Below are 16,323 nucleotides of genomic sequence, written 5' to 3'. Positions count from 1 at the left end.
ACAGAAGGCTGCTCAAATATCTTAGTTCTACCACTTCCCAACACTGATTTTGAAATGATGCTTTAAAAATTAAAGGAATGCTGTAATTTCTGTTGTTCCTTTAAAAAGAAGGAATTTAAAAAGAAAAAACTCAAAACAAAAATTCTACCCCCTCTTGTATGAGCTATATGCTCAGTTCTATTTTAATTGTGGGATTTAAAGAAGATGCTTTATGACTTTCCGAAGACATTTTTAAAACTAATTTAAAGCCAATGCATTGTTCAGTACAGCACTTTACGACAAACAGTTTTTGACCCCCTCTCAAGTCTATCATCTGCAGAAAATTACACACGTTTTCTATTACGTGAACTATGCAAAATCAGAAAAAGGTAAACAGAGAGAAACTAGTTTCTAAATGTACCTGTAAACAAATAAAAGCTGAATTACACCTTTTTGGCAAGTTAGAAGAAACTATCAAGAAAAACGTTTGATGTTAAATATAATATAAAATGCTTTTCAAATGTACAGCTACTTACTGATGGAGAAATATCATCATCATATTTTTTTAACTGATTCATGAATTCTAGATGTTTCTTTTCTTCTTCCAGCTGAGCCACAGACTGCTCACTCTTCTGCAATTTTTGTTGGGTATTGGCTAGTTCATCCCGCAGCCACTGATTTTCCTGGCATAACCGGCGAACTTGAGCTCGCAATTTCTGCTTCTCCGATTCCACTGCATTTAAGTGATTTGACAAGGCCATCATCACCTAAAAAGCACATAAAATTACAAGGCATTCTTCTTGTATAATGCATTTCACTGTTAACATTTAAGACTTTTCATATGTAGGTGCCGGTGTACTTCTGAAATCTAGTAAATGTTTTTCCGCTTTCATAATATCTATTTGGCTCTCAACCTCTTCCCATTTCTGCCATCTTTAACATTTACTCACTGGGAATTAATCAAGAGGAGTTCTTACCAATATTATATAATTGCTTTTGCTGACTTAACATATATTTATTTAGCAGTATTTGCTACATTGAATTGCTCTTCATATTAAAAGTCACTCAATTCCCATAATAGGTTATATATTCCTAAGTCATGCAAAAGCTTACATTAATACAACACTGAGTTGCAAAGTGGAATACAAAATGAACAAATTAAAATTGTAACTGAAGTTGAAAAAATCTTATGAAGAAGACATGCTTCCATTAAAATATGTATGTTAAATTCCAAACCCTTGCGAGTGTAAGGACAATCTTTCAAACACAAACCAAAGAGGAGCTCTAGATCAGCCTAGTCCAGGGACGGGCAATTATTTTGACTGGATGGCCACTTAGCTCTGATGAGCTGATGAGGGCAGCACACGCACAATCTTTCAGAAGACACCATTTTAAAAAAAATTATAGACGAAAAAAATTCATATACTAAAAATCAAACATCTATTATAAAATATTTTATTTCAAAAATGATTTTTGTTCTGATTTATGTTTTCTGAATAGTGTATATAGAGGTAATTGCATAATAGCTCAACATAAAGTCTTATTCTTGTATATACCTTATACTTTGTGTGGAGGGGGAGGGGGTCATGTGGTACCAGAGCAGCCAGAGTGGGGCGGAGGGGAACAGTGGCAGCTGCAGGCAGAAGAGTGCTGAAAGCAGCAGCAGGCAGTGGGGAGGAAGGGGCAGAAAGTGGGCACGCGGAGCACAGCTAGTGCCGGTGCACTGAGGCCAGGGCCAGCAGGGGCTCTAGAGCCAGGCCAGATCTCCACTCTCCCAGCTGGTGCAGCCTGGCCCAGCTCCACAGAGACCTACTGGCCCATGCCCCGCACTTCTGCTGCCCCACCCTGGGCCCCACCAGCACTGGCCCCAGCATACCACTCAGGCCCTGTGCTCCTTTCCAGCTGTCACTGCACTCCCAGCCGTGTGCCTGCTTGCTCCCACTTGTACCCCCTTCCCCCCACCACAGCTATTTGCCCACCACTGCCACTGCTCCCCTCCACCCCCTGCCGGTTGTTTTGGCACCACGTAGTTCCCAGCTGTAGCACAGGGCCACAGGACACAGCAGGAGCCGGCTGGCCCCTGAAATTCTCAGCTGGCTCCGTGCAGTGCTGGCTAGGCCAGTTCAGCTCCTGCTGCGTCCTGCAGTCTCTGCTGTACAGCTGGGACATGGTGCCAAAGCGACAGGGGAGGGACGGGAAAGCAGAAGGGCAGCGGGGTGGGGGGAGTGGCAGCAAGATGCAGCATGTGGCCACACTGGTGCCCTGGGAACAGGAGTGGCAGGAGCTCGAAGCCAGGGGCTCTGAGAGCAAATTCTCCCCCTCCACACATACCACAACCCTCCCCAGCCAACCTCCCCCCGCCCCCCACAGCTCCCCACAAACCCCATAACCACAAGCACACCCACGTGCTCCCTCATCCCACACCTATCCACTGCCCCACAAACCAACACCTCCCCCACACCCCGCAAACCTATACCCATCCACCTACAATATACAAGAGTAAGACTTAAAATTAAGTTATTGTGCAATCATCCCTAGGTACACTACACAAACACACATAAATCAGGACACAAATACTCTCTGAACTCAAATTAATGAACGTTGTAGTAGGCGATTGCTTTTTAGAATATAATTTAGTATTTTTCAGGTTCTGAGATGGCAAACCCTTGCTGAAAAGGAGTACTTCTGGAGGGGTAAGGGGAGGGAATTCCAGTGGCAAAGGTCAAGGGTTAGGAAAGGGACTTCTAGTCCCAGGATGGTGACCGGGGGGCAGGGCACCTGTCAAGGAGCAGGGCTACCCTTGCTGCCCTTGACAGCTTGCCAAAACTCAGTAACCAGCCCTCCACCTGAAATAACTGCCTCCCCTATACTAAGTCCTGGGAACCAGCTGGGAGTGGGGGGAAGAGTGAGGAAGGGAGGAGGGCCAGGAGCATATGCAGCAGAGTTCACTCAGGTAGTACAGGTACAGTCCGTGCCCCCGTCCCCCATCCAGTTTGCAGCTGCCCCCACTGTGCCTCATATGGGGCCAAGGCCCACCAGCTCCCACCCAGAATAGCCCATGCTGCACTTTTGCCTGCACCTGCTGGCCCCAGCCAGTGTTCAAAGCTTCCCAGCAGGGCTGCTCCCAGGACAGCTGCAGTTCAGCTATCCCCACTTCAGTGGCTCCTCCTCCTCCCCCTGCCCTGCTGTTCTGAACGTGGGGAAGCTCCAGTCAGGTGGTGCCTGCCCCGGCACTCAAGAGCTCCAGCTCCAGCTCCCAGTTGCTTCCTACCTACCCTACCTGCTCAACACAATCAGTAGCCACCTGCAGGCGGCCAAGCACCTACATTGAACACCTTCAAGAGTAAATTGGATGCTTATCTTGCTGGGATCTTATGACCCCAGCTGACTTCCTGCCCGTTGGGCAGGGGGCTGGACTTGATGATCTCCCGAGGTCCCTTCCAGCCCTAATGTCTATGAAATCTATGAAATAAGGGGGTAGAAGGCAACTGGGAGCTAGAGCCTTGCACGCTGGGGCAGGAGCTGCCAGCTGCAGCTTCCTCCTACCTGGCTGGGCATCTGCTTCCTGGCATGTGCCCCCACAGCTTCCTTCTACTTCCTACTCCGTTGAGCGGTGCAGGAAGGGCAGACGGAGCAAGAGCTGCCACTGGAGACAGGGGAAGCTGAGCAGTACTCGGGCAGAAGCAGCCCCACCAAGAAACTATGTGAGGGCTGGCATGGGTGGAAGTGCAGTGTGGGCTGCCTTGGGCAGGTCTGGCCCCATGCAGAGCACTTCAGGCTGGATACAATTCATTTGACGGTACTCACCCATGAGCCGGATCCAAATCAGTTGCAAGGCCAGATCCAGCTTGTGGACCGTATTTTGCCCATCCCTGGTCTAGTCCAAACTCAAGGAAATTCTTATGAACTACCCACATTCATGTCAATATTTTTTTTTAAATCAGAGACTTGTAGGTCAGGGGTGCTCAAAGCAGTGTCATCCAGCCTGTGGGACTTCCTACAGGTCCAGATATTTGGCAGAGGGAAAGCAATGGCAGCAACTGCCACCCCCTTGCTGCCAAATTTTTGAACCGATGGGGAGTCCTGTGGGCCAGATAACATAGCCCTGCATGCTATACCTACAGGGGACCACAGGGACAGGGCCTGATCTGATCCATGGCCTGGCCCCACACCATTTACCTGGCCCACAGGCCAAAAAGGTAGAGTACTTCTGTTGTAGAAGAAAACTTTAATCACACACACCATCTAGTCTATGCATCAAACATGTCTGTTAGCAGGCTTTTTTACAATGTTTGAAATGGGTTACTCTTGCTCCAATTTTACCTGTGCTTCACTAAGTCCAAGTTCCAACATTTCTAGTGACTTTCGAATCATGTTTGATTTTTCTTCAACCAGATTAGTTTCGTCATCTTTCTTCAAACATTTCAGTGTCTCAAGTAAGCTCTGTAAAATTGAATTGTGTTCATTCTTCAGTGCCTCCAGTCCCTGAATCACTTGCTTTGTCTTAGCAATAATTTCATCTTGGGTAAGCTTCTCCAACTTCTCTTCTTTTAGATACACCATTGTGGACATGTTGTCATACATCCTGTAATGAAGAAGTACAAACAGTCAACCAAAAAGCAGAAGTAAAGTAATAACAAGCTCATAAATCTGAGAATTAAAATGTTTTAATTTAAACCCCTCCCCAAAAAACAGACAAAAAACCTCCAAAACAAAAGAAATAAACTTCATACATGTATATTTTTACATTTAAAGTGACAATGATAAATAGAGTCAGGTATGGCTGTCTACACAGTACAACTGCAAGATCAGAAGTTCTTGATGTTTTCTCTTTCAAAAGTTTATATTAAAATACTTGCATGAACAAAAACAACTGCATCTATTCTGCATCTCCTTTAGATTACATTTGCATATCCTGGATTCTACAGAAAGCTCCACAGACTAAAACGATCTCTGGCACAAGTTAAAAATCAGCAACTGGGCTGCTATAAACTGTACCTACCCCTTACAGCTGACCATGTATTACTGCCCCAAGTCCCCAGGGCATAAAGCACAAAAGGCACAATCCCTCCTCCCCTAACCCAACACATCCCTCATCAGAGGTGCAAGCGGAGCGCTGGGAGCCCAGGACAGCAATAACCGCCGGCTGCTCCTGCTGCTGACGGGGCGGCCCTGCTGAGGCAGCAGCTGTTATTTTTCTGCTTATCCCCTCTCCCCACCCCACCTAGGTGCCTAGGACTGCTGCCCCAGTTACCACCCTCCTTTAATTATGCTACCGTCCCTTATGCTGGGCTTGCAAATCTGTCAGCTCTACAGTGAACTATTCTCTCCCAGCTGATTGCAGCTCCTTTAAAAGAGAGTACTTGGGAATGGGATTGAGAACAGAGACAGCCCCAACATATTTCCACAACCATACAACTCCAGGGAATAGCAACTAAACCTCTTTCCATGAAGATGATTGACTAGTCAAAATCCTTCTTTCCAACGCTCCCACTGAAAATACAATTACCACCTTCCCTTCTCAGCAGCCAGCTGTGTGCATCATGAAACCAGAACAGAACTCCACAATTAGCCTGTATTTCTTACCTTGGTTAATATCAAACCTGACATCATTCACTTTTAAAGATGCATTTGAAACTATCATTATATGCAACTGTTTTAAAAGCTCCTAATGAAAGGACTAACACTTTGCACATTACAAAAGCCTGAGTGGACCAGTCAGCCCCCAGCATATTTGCAGATGAAATATCCATATCAAACTTGCATTCAAAAGCTATGGAAGGCAGTGCAAATCTGCAGACCACTTAGCAGGGCCTCAGGGGCCATAGTCTGGGAACAAATGGCTTAAATAATTTATTATTTGAAGACAGCCTTCATAAGCACTTTTTACTAGGTCATACAACTCATTAAAGCCACAATATTTAAAGCAATTCTGAAATCAACTATTGAAAAGGATTAAGAATAACAATAATCATATATTGCTACATAGATTTAAGACAAAATAGAAAAATGTAAGAGAAACATTCTGAACCTGTCAAATTCTTACTGAATAAGATAAAAACAAGTATGATAGTGTGAAAATAAGATACAGATGACACAAGATACCCCAGCAAAATGCCCTGCAAGACTTCGTGCTAAAATGAAAAGAAAAACTGCCTTACATTGAAAAAAGTTACCTTGCTTCTTGTGTGTCTCAGTGGACTAATGTAAGAGAAGACAGAAGGAAAAGATATTAGGAAATATCATCATTCTACTTCAGCTAATTCTATTTAAGAAAACTACATAACTTCTTGTATATAAAAAATACACTTCATAAGAATATTCCCAAGAATGAAGCAGGTGAAAACAACACATATGCCGCTTAAAAGTAAAATTTTCAAAATGTACTAGCCAAGACTTTCAAAACCCATCAATTACTTTGGGTGCCAAACTCAAGATACAATAACAGGCATTTTTGTCAGAGTGCTGAGCGCACAGCCTCCTGAAAGTCAGGCAAGTTTATTATGGCACAAGCTGAACCCCACAGGATCTTGAAGCTCGTGGACGTTCTACATCTATAAATTATCTTTACGCAGAAAGTCAGGAAAATTAATTGGAATTACCATTCCAAGTAAATTAATTAAACTGCATAAAATCACTGAATGGATAGAGTAGAATCAGTCGGTCTAATAGTTCTGGATCTCCCTCTCTCATAAAAGCTCCTAATTTTGAATGAGTGTCTCCACAGTAGTTTAATGCAGTTTAAATAATCTCCTTTACATGTACATCATTAGGCCATGGATACACAAAATTAGGACATCATAGGATACCAGGTGCCCCAAGAAGAAAAGTTAACAGCCACATAATACAACCCCTTGAACCAAGGTAAAACTGCCTTAATCCTGGAAATTTTACCCCAGTTCTAATCTGGGATATTTTCTTCTTGTTCACAGCCATTAATTTGCATTCAGTTTTCCCAAGGAAGTTACCTCCAGCTACCTGTATCGAGGATCCTGATCTCAGGGAAACTCTATTCTTGTTAGCCATGGCCATTGTCTGTTAGAATTAACACTCTGGATTGCACTACATATGCTCTTACAGCATTATCTATCCATCTTGCCCCCTGCTTTATCTGTGCCTTGTATGACAGGGTTGAATCTGTAGTTTTAGCAATAGGTTAGACCAGAAGTGCCAAACTCATCTGGCCCCGCAGACCAGATGAGTGGCGTGGGGCCAATCCATAAGCCAGATCAGGCTCACAACCTTCCCACCCACCACGCCAGATCCAGCAAGTGCAGCAAGCACCACAGCCCAGGATGCTGACCCCAACAGGCACCACAGAGCCAGCCAGCGCAGCACGTGGGTCAACAGGGCAGCACCAGGAGTCAAACTGTGAGGCTCTGCAGGTTGAATATTTGATACCCCTGGGTTAGACAAAAATTTGTATGGGACGGTTTGGATAGCAATGATCCTGACTTGGGAAGGGGGTTGGGCTGGATGACCAGAGAAGATCCCTTTTACAGCCCTACTTTTTCTATAATTCTTTGATCTAGGAAATAAACTTGTCAATCTTCAACTACCCAAATAATGCTGTTAGTCATGTTTGTAGGTCTCAGAGAAATGTTAATTAGCAGCCTAAAAATGTTTTTAAAAAAAGAAAAAAGATTTTACATTTTTATTTCATGAACAGAATTTTGACAGGCAACATTCTTGAAGCTATTTCATTTTAAACTAAGTAAATACTAATTTAATAGAAATAAGATTTGTAGAAAGATGTCTCCAAAAGACAATCTTATATTGGAAACTTTTATATGCTGGTTTTGTTTCATGAATATTTGGAGGTTTGAACCTGTAAGTACCTTAAAGCTGCAAGAAAATACTACCTATGCCACTTATAAATCCCACCTATAAATCCAACATGCTTTGTTTTCCCTAGAAATCTTTTTCCCCTCTTAAATGCAAGTAATTTAATCCTCTCCTAATAAGGAAAGGAAATCAAGTAATGAAACATGCCTCAAAGTTTCAGAAAAAAGCCCTGCACTGTAGCCCATTACCACTTATACCTTGACATGCTTGCTTCCCTAGAATTAATCCGCTTCGCACCTACCAATACAAAAAAATTAACTGACCTTCATTTCTGTACTGATGGAAAGTAGTTATATACTTCTAGTCAGCACAGATTTGTCATATCGAATTAGCCCTGAAAGGCCTGATTTTAAAGATTTTTTTTCAGGTATTTGAAGTGTTTCTGACATTTTTGTAAATACATGCAAAAATATCCCCATATTCTATACAACAAGGGTAGAGTTTGGCATATTTTAACAGAAAGACAGTAAACTCACAGCATGGAATGTTTTGATTCAGTTTTATATTTTATCCATTACAGTAGAAGTTAACTGAATTCTGGATAGTGAAGACAGATAAAGGAACCGTCATTTGTTGCTATAAAAATGCCATAAATTAAAAAAAAAAAATGTACAAATCCATTACAAAGCGTATTAGATATTGCAAAAGGTTATGGAAAAACAAACTAGCACATCAAGTATGTATCATTAACTAGAGCTTTTCTTATGGGACATAATTTGTGTGCAATTAAATCAGGTGCGCAAAATGGGTACTGTGATTTGTTGCTATGGGGAAAAGGGTTGATACAGAATGTAGAAACTGGAACAGTTTGGAGTGAATGCATTAAAGTAATATTAGGAAAGGCAAACCTAGCAGCTGCATCTGATCTAACAAAGCACTACGTAATGCTTGTAATATACCTACACAGAACAGGAACACTCAACAACAAATGCATTTTTACAAATTAAGTTTAAATGCATTTGTTGACATTAAATTTAAAGCAGAGACATGACTTGTAGACCTGCCTCTGCCTGTGCCAAAAACCATGTTCTTCTCTTCACATGTCCCTCAATGCTCAGCTTTTAAAAAGAATACAAGCACATTTTAAAGGTGAATGCTAACAAATGTAGCCCCAGATCTGCTGATCAGTGAGTGACCTGTGAATTACCAATCCAAGAAGCTGAAATGAGGGGTATTTCCCATTGACAACCTACGTGCAACCTAAAGATAACACAACAGTAATATGAAGGCATGCAGAATCTCCTGTACTAGAAATGTAATAGTTCAGAATTACAATGTCTTTCTACTACCAGGAAGGGAACATAAATCGGTTTTTTCCAGATCTGTAAAGAAGAACGTCCATTTACATAATGTCTATCTGTGCAATTGCATGCAATTACAGAACACAGACAATCATGTCATAAGGCAAGACAAAAGTACCCAACAGAATGATCTATACTATAGGAACAGGAGAGGCTCATCTAATAACACCAAAACAATGGAATGACATCTTCAAAGAACAAAATGGCAAATTTAATTGGATGTTACATTTCAGGCATATCTCAAATTTAACTAAACAACATTCTATTAGCAGTTGCCAGGAAAGAAATACTGATTTTTAGACATGAAGGAAAAAAGAAAGGAAATTTCACCAACTTTTTAGATTTAAAAAAAAAAAAATCAAGACAATTGTTTATTTCATAGATTTCATAGACATCAGGGCTGGAAGGGACCTCGGGAGATCATCCAGTCCAGCCCCCTGCCCAAAGGGCAGGAAGTCAGCTGGGGTCATAGGATCCCAGCAAGATAAACATCCAATTTACTTTTGAAGGTGTTCAATGTAGGTGCTTGAACCACCTCCAATGGCAGGCTGTTCCAGACCTTGGGGGCTCGGACAGTAAAGAAATTCTTCCTTCTGTCCAGCCTGAAACGGTCTTGCAGGAGTTTGTGACCATTCGACCTCGTCATCCCTTGGGGCGCTCTGGTGAACAGACGTTCCCCCAGATCCTGGTGGTCACCCCTGATAAACTTATAGGTGGCCATCAGATCACCCCTGAGCCTACGTTTTTCCAGGCTAAAGAGTCCCATGGCTCTCAGCCTGTCATCGTAAGATCTGTTTTCCTGACCTCTGATCATGCACGTGGCTCTCCCCTGGACCCTCTCAAGCTTCTCCACATCCTTTTTGAATTGTGGAGCCCAAAACTGGATGCAGTACTCCAGCTGCGGCCTCACTAAGGGGAGAATGACGTCCCAGGATTCAAAAACAAATATCAGTATAATTATCTTAATCATTCTAACTCAGAAAAGTTTTGGTTCAGATGAATTCTTGCTACAGTTGTTTTATGTTGGGTTACTTTAAGATACATGGGCATTTAGATCTGTAACTACATCATCCTTCGATTATTATTAAAATACCCATATGGAAACCAGAAGAGATAACTTAAAAGATATACTAAAAATACTAAAGGTGCACTGATATATTGGTCCATATTGTACTGGCACCGATAAAAGGAAAATTGACATTATCAGCAATTGGGGTTTTTTTGGCCAATGCAGCTGATGTCACCAATAAATGCCCCATGCATTCGCACAGCTGCATGCATGCACGTGGCCAGGAATGCAGCCCAGCAGCTTGGAGAGCAGTGTCCAGCCGGTAAGTCTGTGGGGGGCGGGGAACAGATTGAGGGCCCCCACAGTGAAGGAGGGAGTGGGGCTGGTGCAAGGGCAGGGGCTGGGGTAGGGTGCAGGACAGAGCCACAAGCAGCTCATCTGACAGGCAGGTCCCATCACTGCATGCACTCCTGTAGGAGGCATGGGCCCTCCAGATTTGTACAAGGGGCAAGGCTGGGCTGCCTGCTGTCTCTCTTCACAGTGGGGGTGCTGGTCCAGGGCTGAACTCAGGGCGGATAGGCAGGGTGGGCAGTAGCACTGGGAGGCAGCTACAGTGAATTTTGGGGTGGCTGCAGCCCACCCTGTGGCCAGCATTGCCTGCCCACCTCACAAGAAAGATGCTGGTGCAATGTCCCATCCTGAACCCACAGCAGGCAGCCCACCCTCACCCCATGCACAAATCTGGGGGCCTTCTGCAGGGGTGCGTGCAGCAGCAGGAGCTGCCCCTCCTGGCAGAGCCACCGAAGCCCCACTTCACCCTGGCAGTGCCTGCCCTTGCCCAAGCTCCACTCCCTCCCTCGCCATGGGGGGTGGGGTGGGGAGGGTCTTGATCTGCACCCCTCCCCTTCCCCACAGACTTACCAGCCAGATGCTGCTCTCCAAGCTGCCAGGTTTTATATTGGCTATCGGATCAGTATTGGCTGATATGGCTGGTTAATAATCAGTCATCGACAATTAGCCAAAAAAATCTTTATAAGTGCACCCCTAAAAAATGCTAGAATAACCTGGAAACTGTCGCAAATAAAGTATGTTTTTCTTATAAAGTAATACACTTCACTGCTAAAGCTCTTAATAGTCTAGATCGGGGTGCTCAACCTCTTTACTCAGTGGGCTGGATAGGTGGTGTTTGTTCTGTTTGCAGACTAGACCCTGTTGGTGATCTCATTCTGACACCTGGGGCAGGTGCAGTGGGGCTCAATCCAGCTGCAAAGAGGTGGTGGAAGGGGGAGCGGGCTACAGCCTGGCTCCCATCCAGTTGCATGGGGGAAGGGGTCTTGGCACAGCCCCAATCTGGCCTTGTTGGTGGAAAGGGGCATGGTCCAGCCATGCAGGGGCAGGGGGGCACAACTCAGCTGTGTGGGGCTTGGGAATTTCACAGTGGGGAAGGATAGCGGCATTAATTGCCACTGCCTCCCTGTGGCCAAATTTTCCAACCCATGGAGAGCCTTGTGGGCTGGATGCCATAGGTTCAGGGGCCAGATTTGGCCCATGGGCGAGACTGAGCATCCCAATTGCATCCTTGATGCTCAGACTTAGAATCTTCAATTTGGGCATCATCTCTTCTCCTATTGCCTTTTTGAGGCTGGGACTTAATATCTGTGTGTCTGCAACATTCAGCACAAGGAACTCAGACCTGGTTGGCTTCTAGCCACTACTGCAATATAAGCGGTAAAAAATAAAGCCGCTATAAAGAAACACAATAACGTTATGATTTAGATTAAGTAAACACACGTTATGCAATTCAAATTAACAGTTTGGGCTAAAATCCCTTAAACCTGGCCTCTGTGGCATACACACACGATAGACTTTAAATAATATAATTATACAAAGTATAATTATAACATACAGTAATGCAAATTACTTAACTTATACAGTTACCATCTTTTGTCCTTGACCATCAACAAAATGGCTTTTAAGTATCCCCTGTAGTCACTATGCTGTAAAGATGGAAGCAACAGATGAACAATATGATGAGTTAGAACCTGAGTAGAAGTTACACTTCATGTTTGAATGATGATGATGATGATACAAACAGATAAAAATCTGCATCTGAATGGGAAAGGTGAAGGAAATTCTCTTTTCCAATTTCATTCACCAAGTTGTGCTCAGAACTGCTGAATATCGTTTATGGCCTGGTAGATCCAAACATAAAAATTGTGTTTTCATGTTGTGAGGATTAACACGTTAAGGAATTCGACTGACCAATACTGCTACCTTGGATACAGCAGCATCTTCTGCTGATTTTTGGTAGACATGGCTCATCAAGTTTCTAAAGGTATTTAAGCATACAAGCGGAGGTTGGATGCTCGTCCACCGTTTGAGTGGAAGAAAGGAAATCACTGGGAACCTCACAGATACGCAGCAATTGTTATCACCTCTCTCTGGAAGGACTGAGAGCAGACTATACACCTATTATTTTAATTGCAAGGTTGAACAAGGCAAAAGAAGGCTAGGGACATTTAAAGCATCTCTAGCACTTGCAAATGAGAAGTAAAATCTTTTCAGCTGATTATTTCAAGCTCTTTTGCTTATGCAGAAGCCAAATGCATTTCAATCTACCGAGGGAACTTCAATTACATTCTCTAATGCAAAACTACATGTTAAAATAATTATGGAAGAAGTGTGCTGGGAGCTGGAAGGAGCTGGCTGTTAACTGATGACTCCAATAAAAGCGACAACCTCAACGGAGCAACATCCCACTTTGAGGTAAAGCATCTTGCCCCCACAACAGAGAAGAAATCACAGAGGAAAGAAAAGGAGAGAAATCCTGACCTATAGCTTAGTCCTCCCTGCAGAAAGACCTACAACTTCTGCAATGGATCTGTGACTCAAGACCCACCAACGAGCTGTAGTAGAGGCCCGATTAAAAATCCAGCCTGCTTCTGTGCACTGTAATTATAGCGCATCAAAACAGCCTCACTGCATATGTATAGGCATCCAATGAGTACTATATGTAAATTACTGCAGGTATATTTATTTCAAGGTCAGTGTTTTTGAATTTCTCACTTCCACGTACTCAGAGAGAGCAGGGTTTGATAGTAAGGAGAGGGGGAAAGGGCTGCAAGAGGAGGAACGGGGGAAGGGGCTGCAAAAGGAGGAAGTTGGGGGGCACAGCAATGGGGCTGAACCCTCCCAGATTTGTTTTTCCTGCTGTGGCAGTGGGAGGGGGGCATATTGAAGGCAAACCTCAAATAATTGGATTCCATACCTGGAAAATTATAACAAATGTATAAGTTTTCTATCTACAGAAACTATTTATTATGGTGTTATCTTATACTTGAGTAAATACGGTAGTAGTATTTAACTTTTGTTCAGTTAACCTCTAACAGAATTTTGCTCATCTAAGAACTGTAGGATCTGGCACATGGCCTCTCACCCGTAAAAAAGATCGATAAACCTTCTGAATTTTGAAGGTCAAACAGTAGGGAATTTACCACAGTGTTGTATACTTTAGAAAAATCTGTGGGCGCTTACATTTTATCTTTAAAATATTCACATTTTTAGATTGAAATCTTTCCTAAGCTTTTCAGTTTAGCTGCGTTTAAATTCAGTTAAATTAAATACACCATCACGTACTTAATGCTTGAGCTTTCTTCAAAATACAAAAAAAAAGACTGAGATGACAAATCAACAATGCATCCTTTTTCTGAATAACCTTCCCCATTGCACGTATATATTGCAGGTGGGGATGGAGCACTGCCATCCGCCACCCTGCATTCCTGCTGGTTCCCAGAAGTGGCAGGGGGTAGAAAGCTTGCCTCACCGTCTCCTCCGTCCCCCTTGGCCAGTACCCCATGCTGCCACTGCTGCCTCCTGGGAACAGGGTCAAGGAGTAGGGGGTCCCAAAGCCAGCAGTGCTGGCCTCACTCCACCCCCCCCCACACACGCTCTTTGTCCCCACCATAGTGGCAGCGCTCTGCCACACAGCCTCCTATTCGGAACGCTCTTGGAGCACACGGATTGGTTGTTTCAGTCAGCGGTGTGACTGGCTGCCAAGACAACCAGAGTGTAAATAGTGTTACAGACAGACAGGCTAAGGCTTTTATTACATTAGAATGACTCGCATATGATTTTACTCCTAACTGTAAAATAGAAACTGTCCAAGAGATTAGTCAAGTCCAACTGTTTTGATGTGTGAGCTGCCTGTGACATGTATACGTATACATCTTTTAGATTTTTGAATAGCAATGTGTAATCTTCTTCTTTGACAAAACTTGTTATTTAAAAAAACCAAACAAACAACACTTTCTGTCTTAAGTTTTATTGCTAGTTTTTCCCTGTTTGTCAGAGATTCCTAACATTTGAAGTCTAACTTATACTTGTTTAACTTGCATCCACTGCAATTTTCATGGAATCAATTTTCACCAGCAGTATTTTGCCTCAGATTTACATGAGTCCAAGAACTTTGTTCATAAGTTGTTCTTTGTTGTAACTTTGTACATATGCAGAACCCACAGCATATCTGAAGAAACTCTGAAATGTAACTGGTATTCTCTAGTACACATCTATTATAAGACAATTTTTGAAAAAACTCCACTAGTAGTAAATTCTCCAAACTTTGAGATAGGCCTTGGAAGAATTCCACAGAAAAACAAAAAAGCTCGAAAGAAGGCTAGAAATAAATTCTGCCAATCAATCAGAGAATTGGAGACTTCATAGCGAATCTCCCCAGTTCAAAAAGCCTTCAGTGACTTACTTCCCTCACCCCTCCATACATATACCCAATGGTCGCTTTTGTGGAAAATGAACTAGTGAAAACAGGTGTTGCCAAAGGTTTCTATATTTCAACCTGTCATTTAAAAATAAAACAAAACTTTTGCATCAACCAAGTCCAGGACAGGTGCAACTCAAGCTTTTTGGTTCTTTAAGTTCTTTTTTTAAAGAGTATCCCTTAAAATATACTGCAAGTTTTGCTAAAATACTTTCTCTCTCTTGCTTTTCCTTCAGAGACCCAATTTTGGTTCTGTTATGATTTTACATGGACTTTGTGGCCCCTTACAAGTAAAACTGTATGGACTAAATATCAGGCCTCAAGCATATTCTTAAGGAACTGGACTTCACATTGAACAGAGGAATTAAGACCAGGCTTACCCTATTTCTTGAAAGGTCAAGTATTCTTTGAAAACCAGCTACAAGAAATATTTTAAGTGCATTTGTGGATGGGTAGTCTATTGCTTTACAGTAAATACTATAATAAAAAACAGTGTTGTCATATCTTGATGCAAGTATTAGGTTATATATAAATAAAGCCCTGGACTTACAACACTGATGTTACAAAGTATCATTTATTATTGGATATTGGTAATAAATCCCAGCATGGGCAAACATACTTTCATTTTTTTTTTAAGCTTTACATTTTACGGGGATGAACACAGCAACTCTTAAAATCTCACACATACTGAATATAGCTATTATTCAGATGGATAGCTTCACTACTACATATAAGCAAGCTACAAACATTAAATATGTTGCATCACATGATTCTATTGATAAAATACCAGGGCTTTCATTAAGACTATACATTGACATAAATTAAGTTTAAGTGGAAAGCATTCCTTCTCATCTAGCTAAAGAACACTATTACTGTACAGTTTGCTTCATCCATGCTTTGAGTTTTAATGCCCTAAGCTTGTTGAAAAAATGTATTTTGTATAAAAATCCTTGGGGCTTAGTAAATAATTCAAGATTATATTCAACAAGAAATAAACAGTTCAGGAAAGACAAAGCCAGGCGATTTACCAGAAAAGTATTGTTAAAATTGTATTTGACGGCTAATATAACAGACTGCAGAGAACAAGGTCTTGTCTAATTTCTTTAGTAAGGTACACTTAAGAGGTGTATATATGGAGCTTTACACAGACTACTCTTCTTTCTATTAATTACTTGGCTCAAGCTGTGCCTGTTTCTCAGACCCAGAGAAGAGTAATTTGAGCTCAAAAGCTTGTCTAAAACTTTCCCCCAACTATGCAGTTAGTTCAACAAAAGATTTATCACCACCTCCCAAAATATCGTCTTTTGAAGACGGTTTTCATCATTTTCAAATTTGTAAATGCACTTATTCCAAGTTCTACATCATATTCAAAAACAGGGAATACAATGTCTTACTTCCTATGAGCATGCAGGTGCTGT

At 42.4% G+C, this 16,323-nt stretch overlaps 1 protein-coding gene across 5 annotated transcripts in view; it reads right to left on the bottom strand.

Moving 5' to 3' along the window:
* KLC1 (kinesin light chain 1) overlaps positions 1-16,323 on the bottom strand; it is a 54,538-nt gene that overhangs the window by 27,395 nt on the left and 10,820 nt on the right. For 4 of the 5 annotated variants that reach the window (XM_019550776.1, XM_019550779.1, XM_019550778.1 and 1 more), the window contains exons 2-3: positions 4,303-4,564; positions 516-746 (exon numbers count right to left, since the gene is read on the bottom strand). In XM_019550776.1, coding sequence (XP_019406321.1) covers positions 516-746; positions 4,303-4,563 — 492 coding nt within the window. In that variant the 5' untranslated portion in view covers position 4,564. Of the gene's footprint in view, positions 1-515; positions 747-4,302; positions 4,565-12,066; positions 12,090-16,323 lie in introns of those variants that run through there. The other variant, XM_019550777.1, reaches the window with a different exon arrangement.

Source organism: Crocodylus porosus, unplaced genomic scaffold (genome assembly GCF_001723895.1).
Source record: "Crocodylus porosus isolate Cpor-Errol unplaced genomic scaffold, CroPor_comp1, whole genome shotgun sequence".
Classification (NCBI taxonomy): domain Eukaryota; kingdom Metazoa; phylum Chordata; order Crocodylia; family Crocodylidae; genus Crocodylus; species Crocodylus porosus.
Note: the sequence above shows the minus strand (reverse complement) of the source record. Positions and strands in the feature narration are given on the sequence as shown.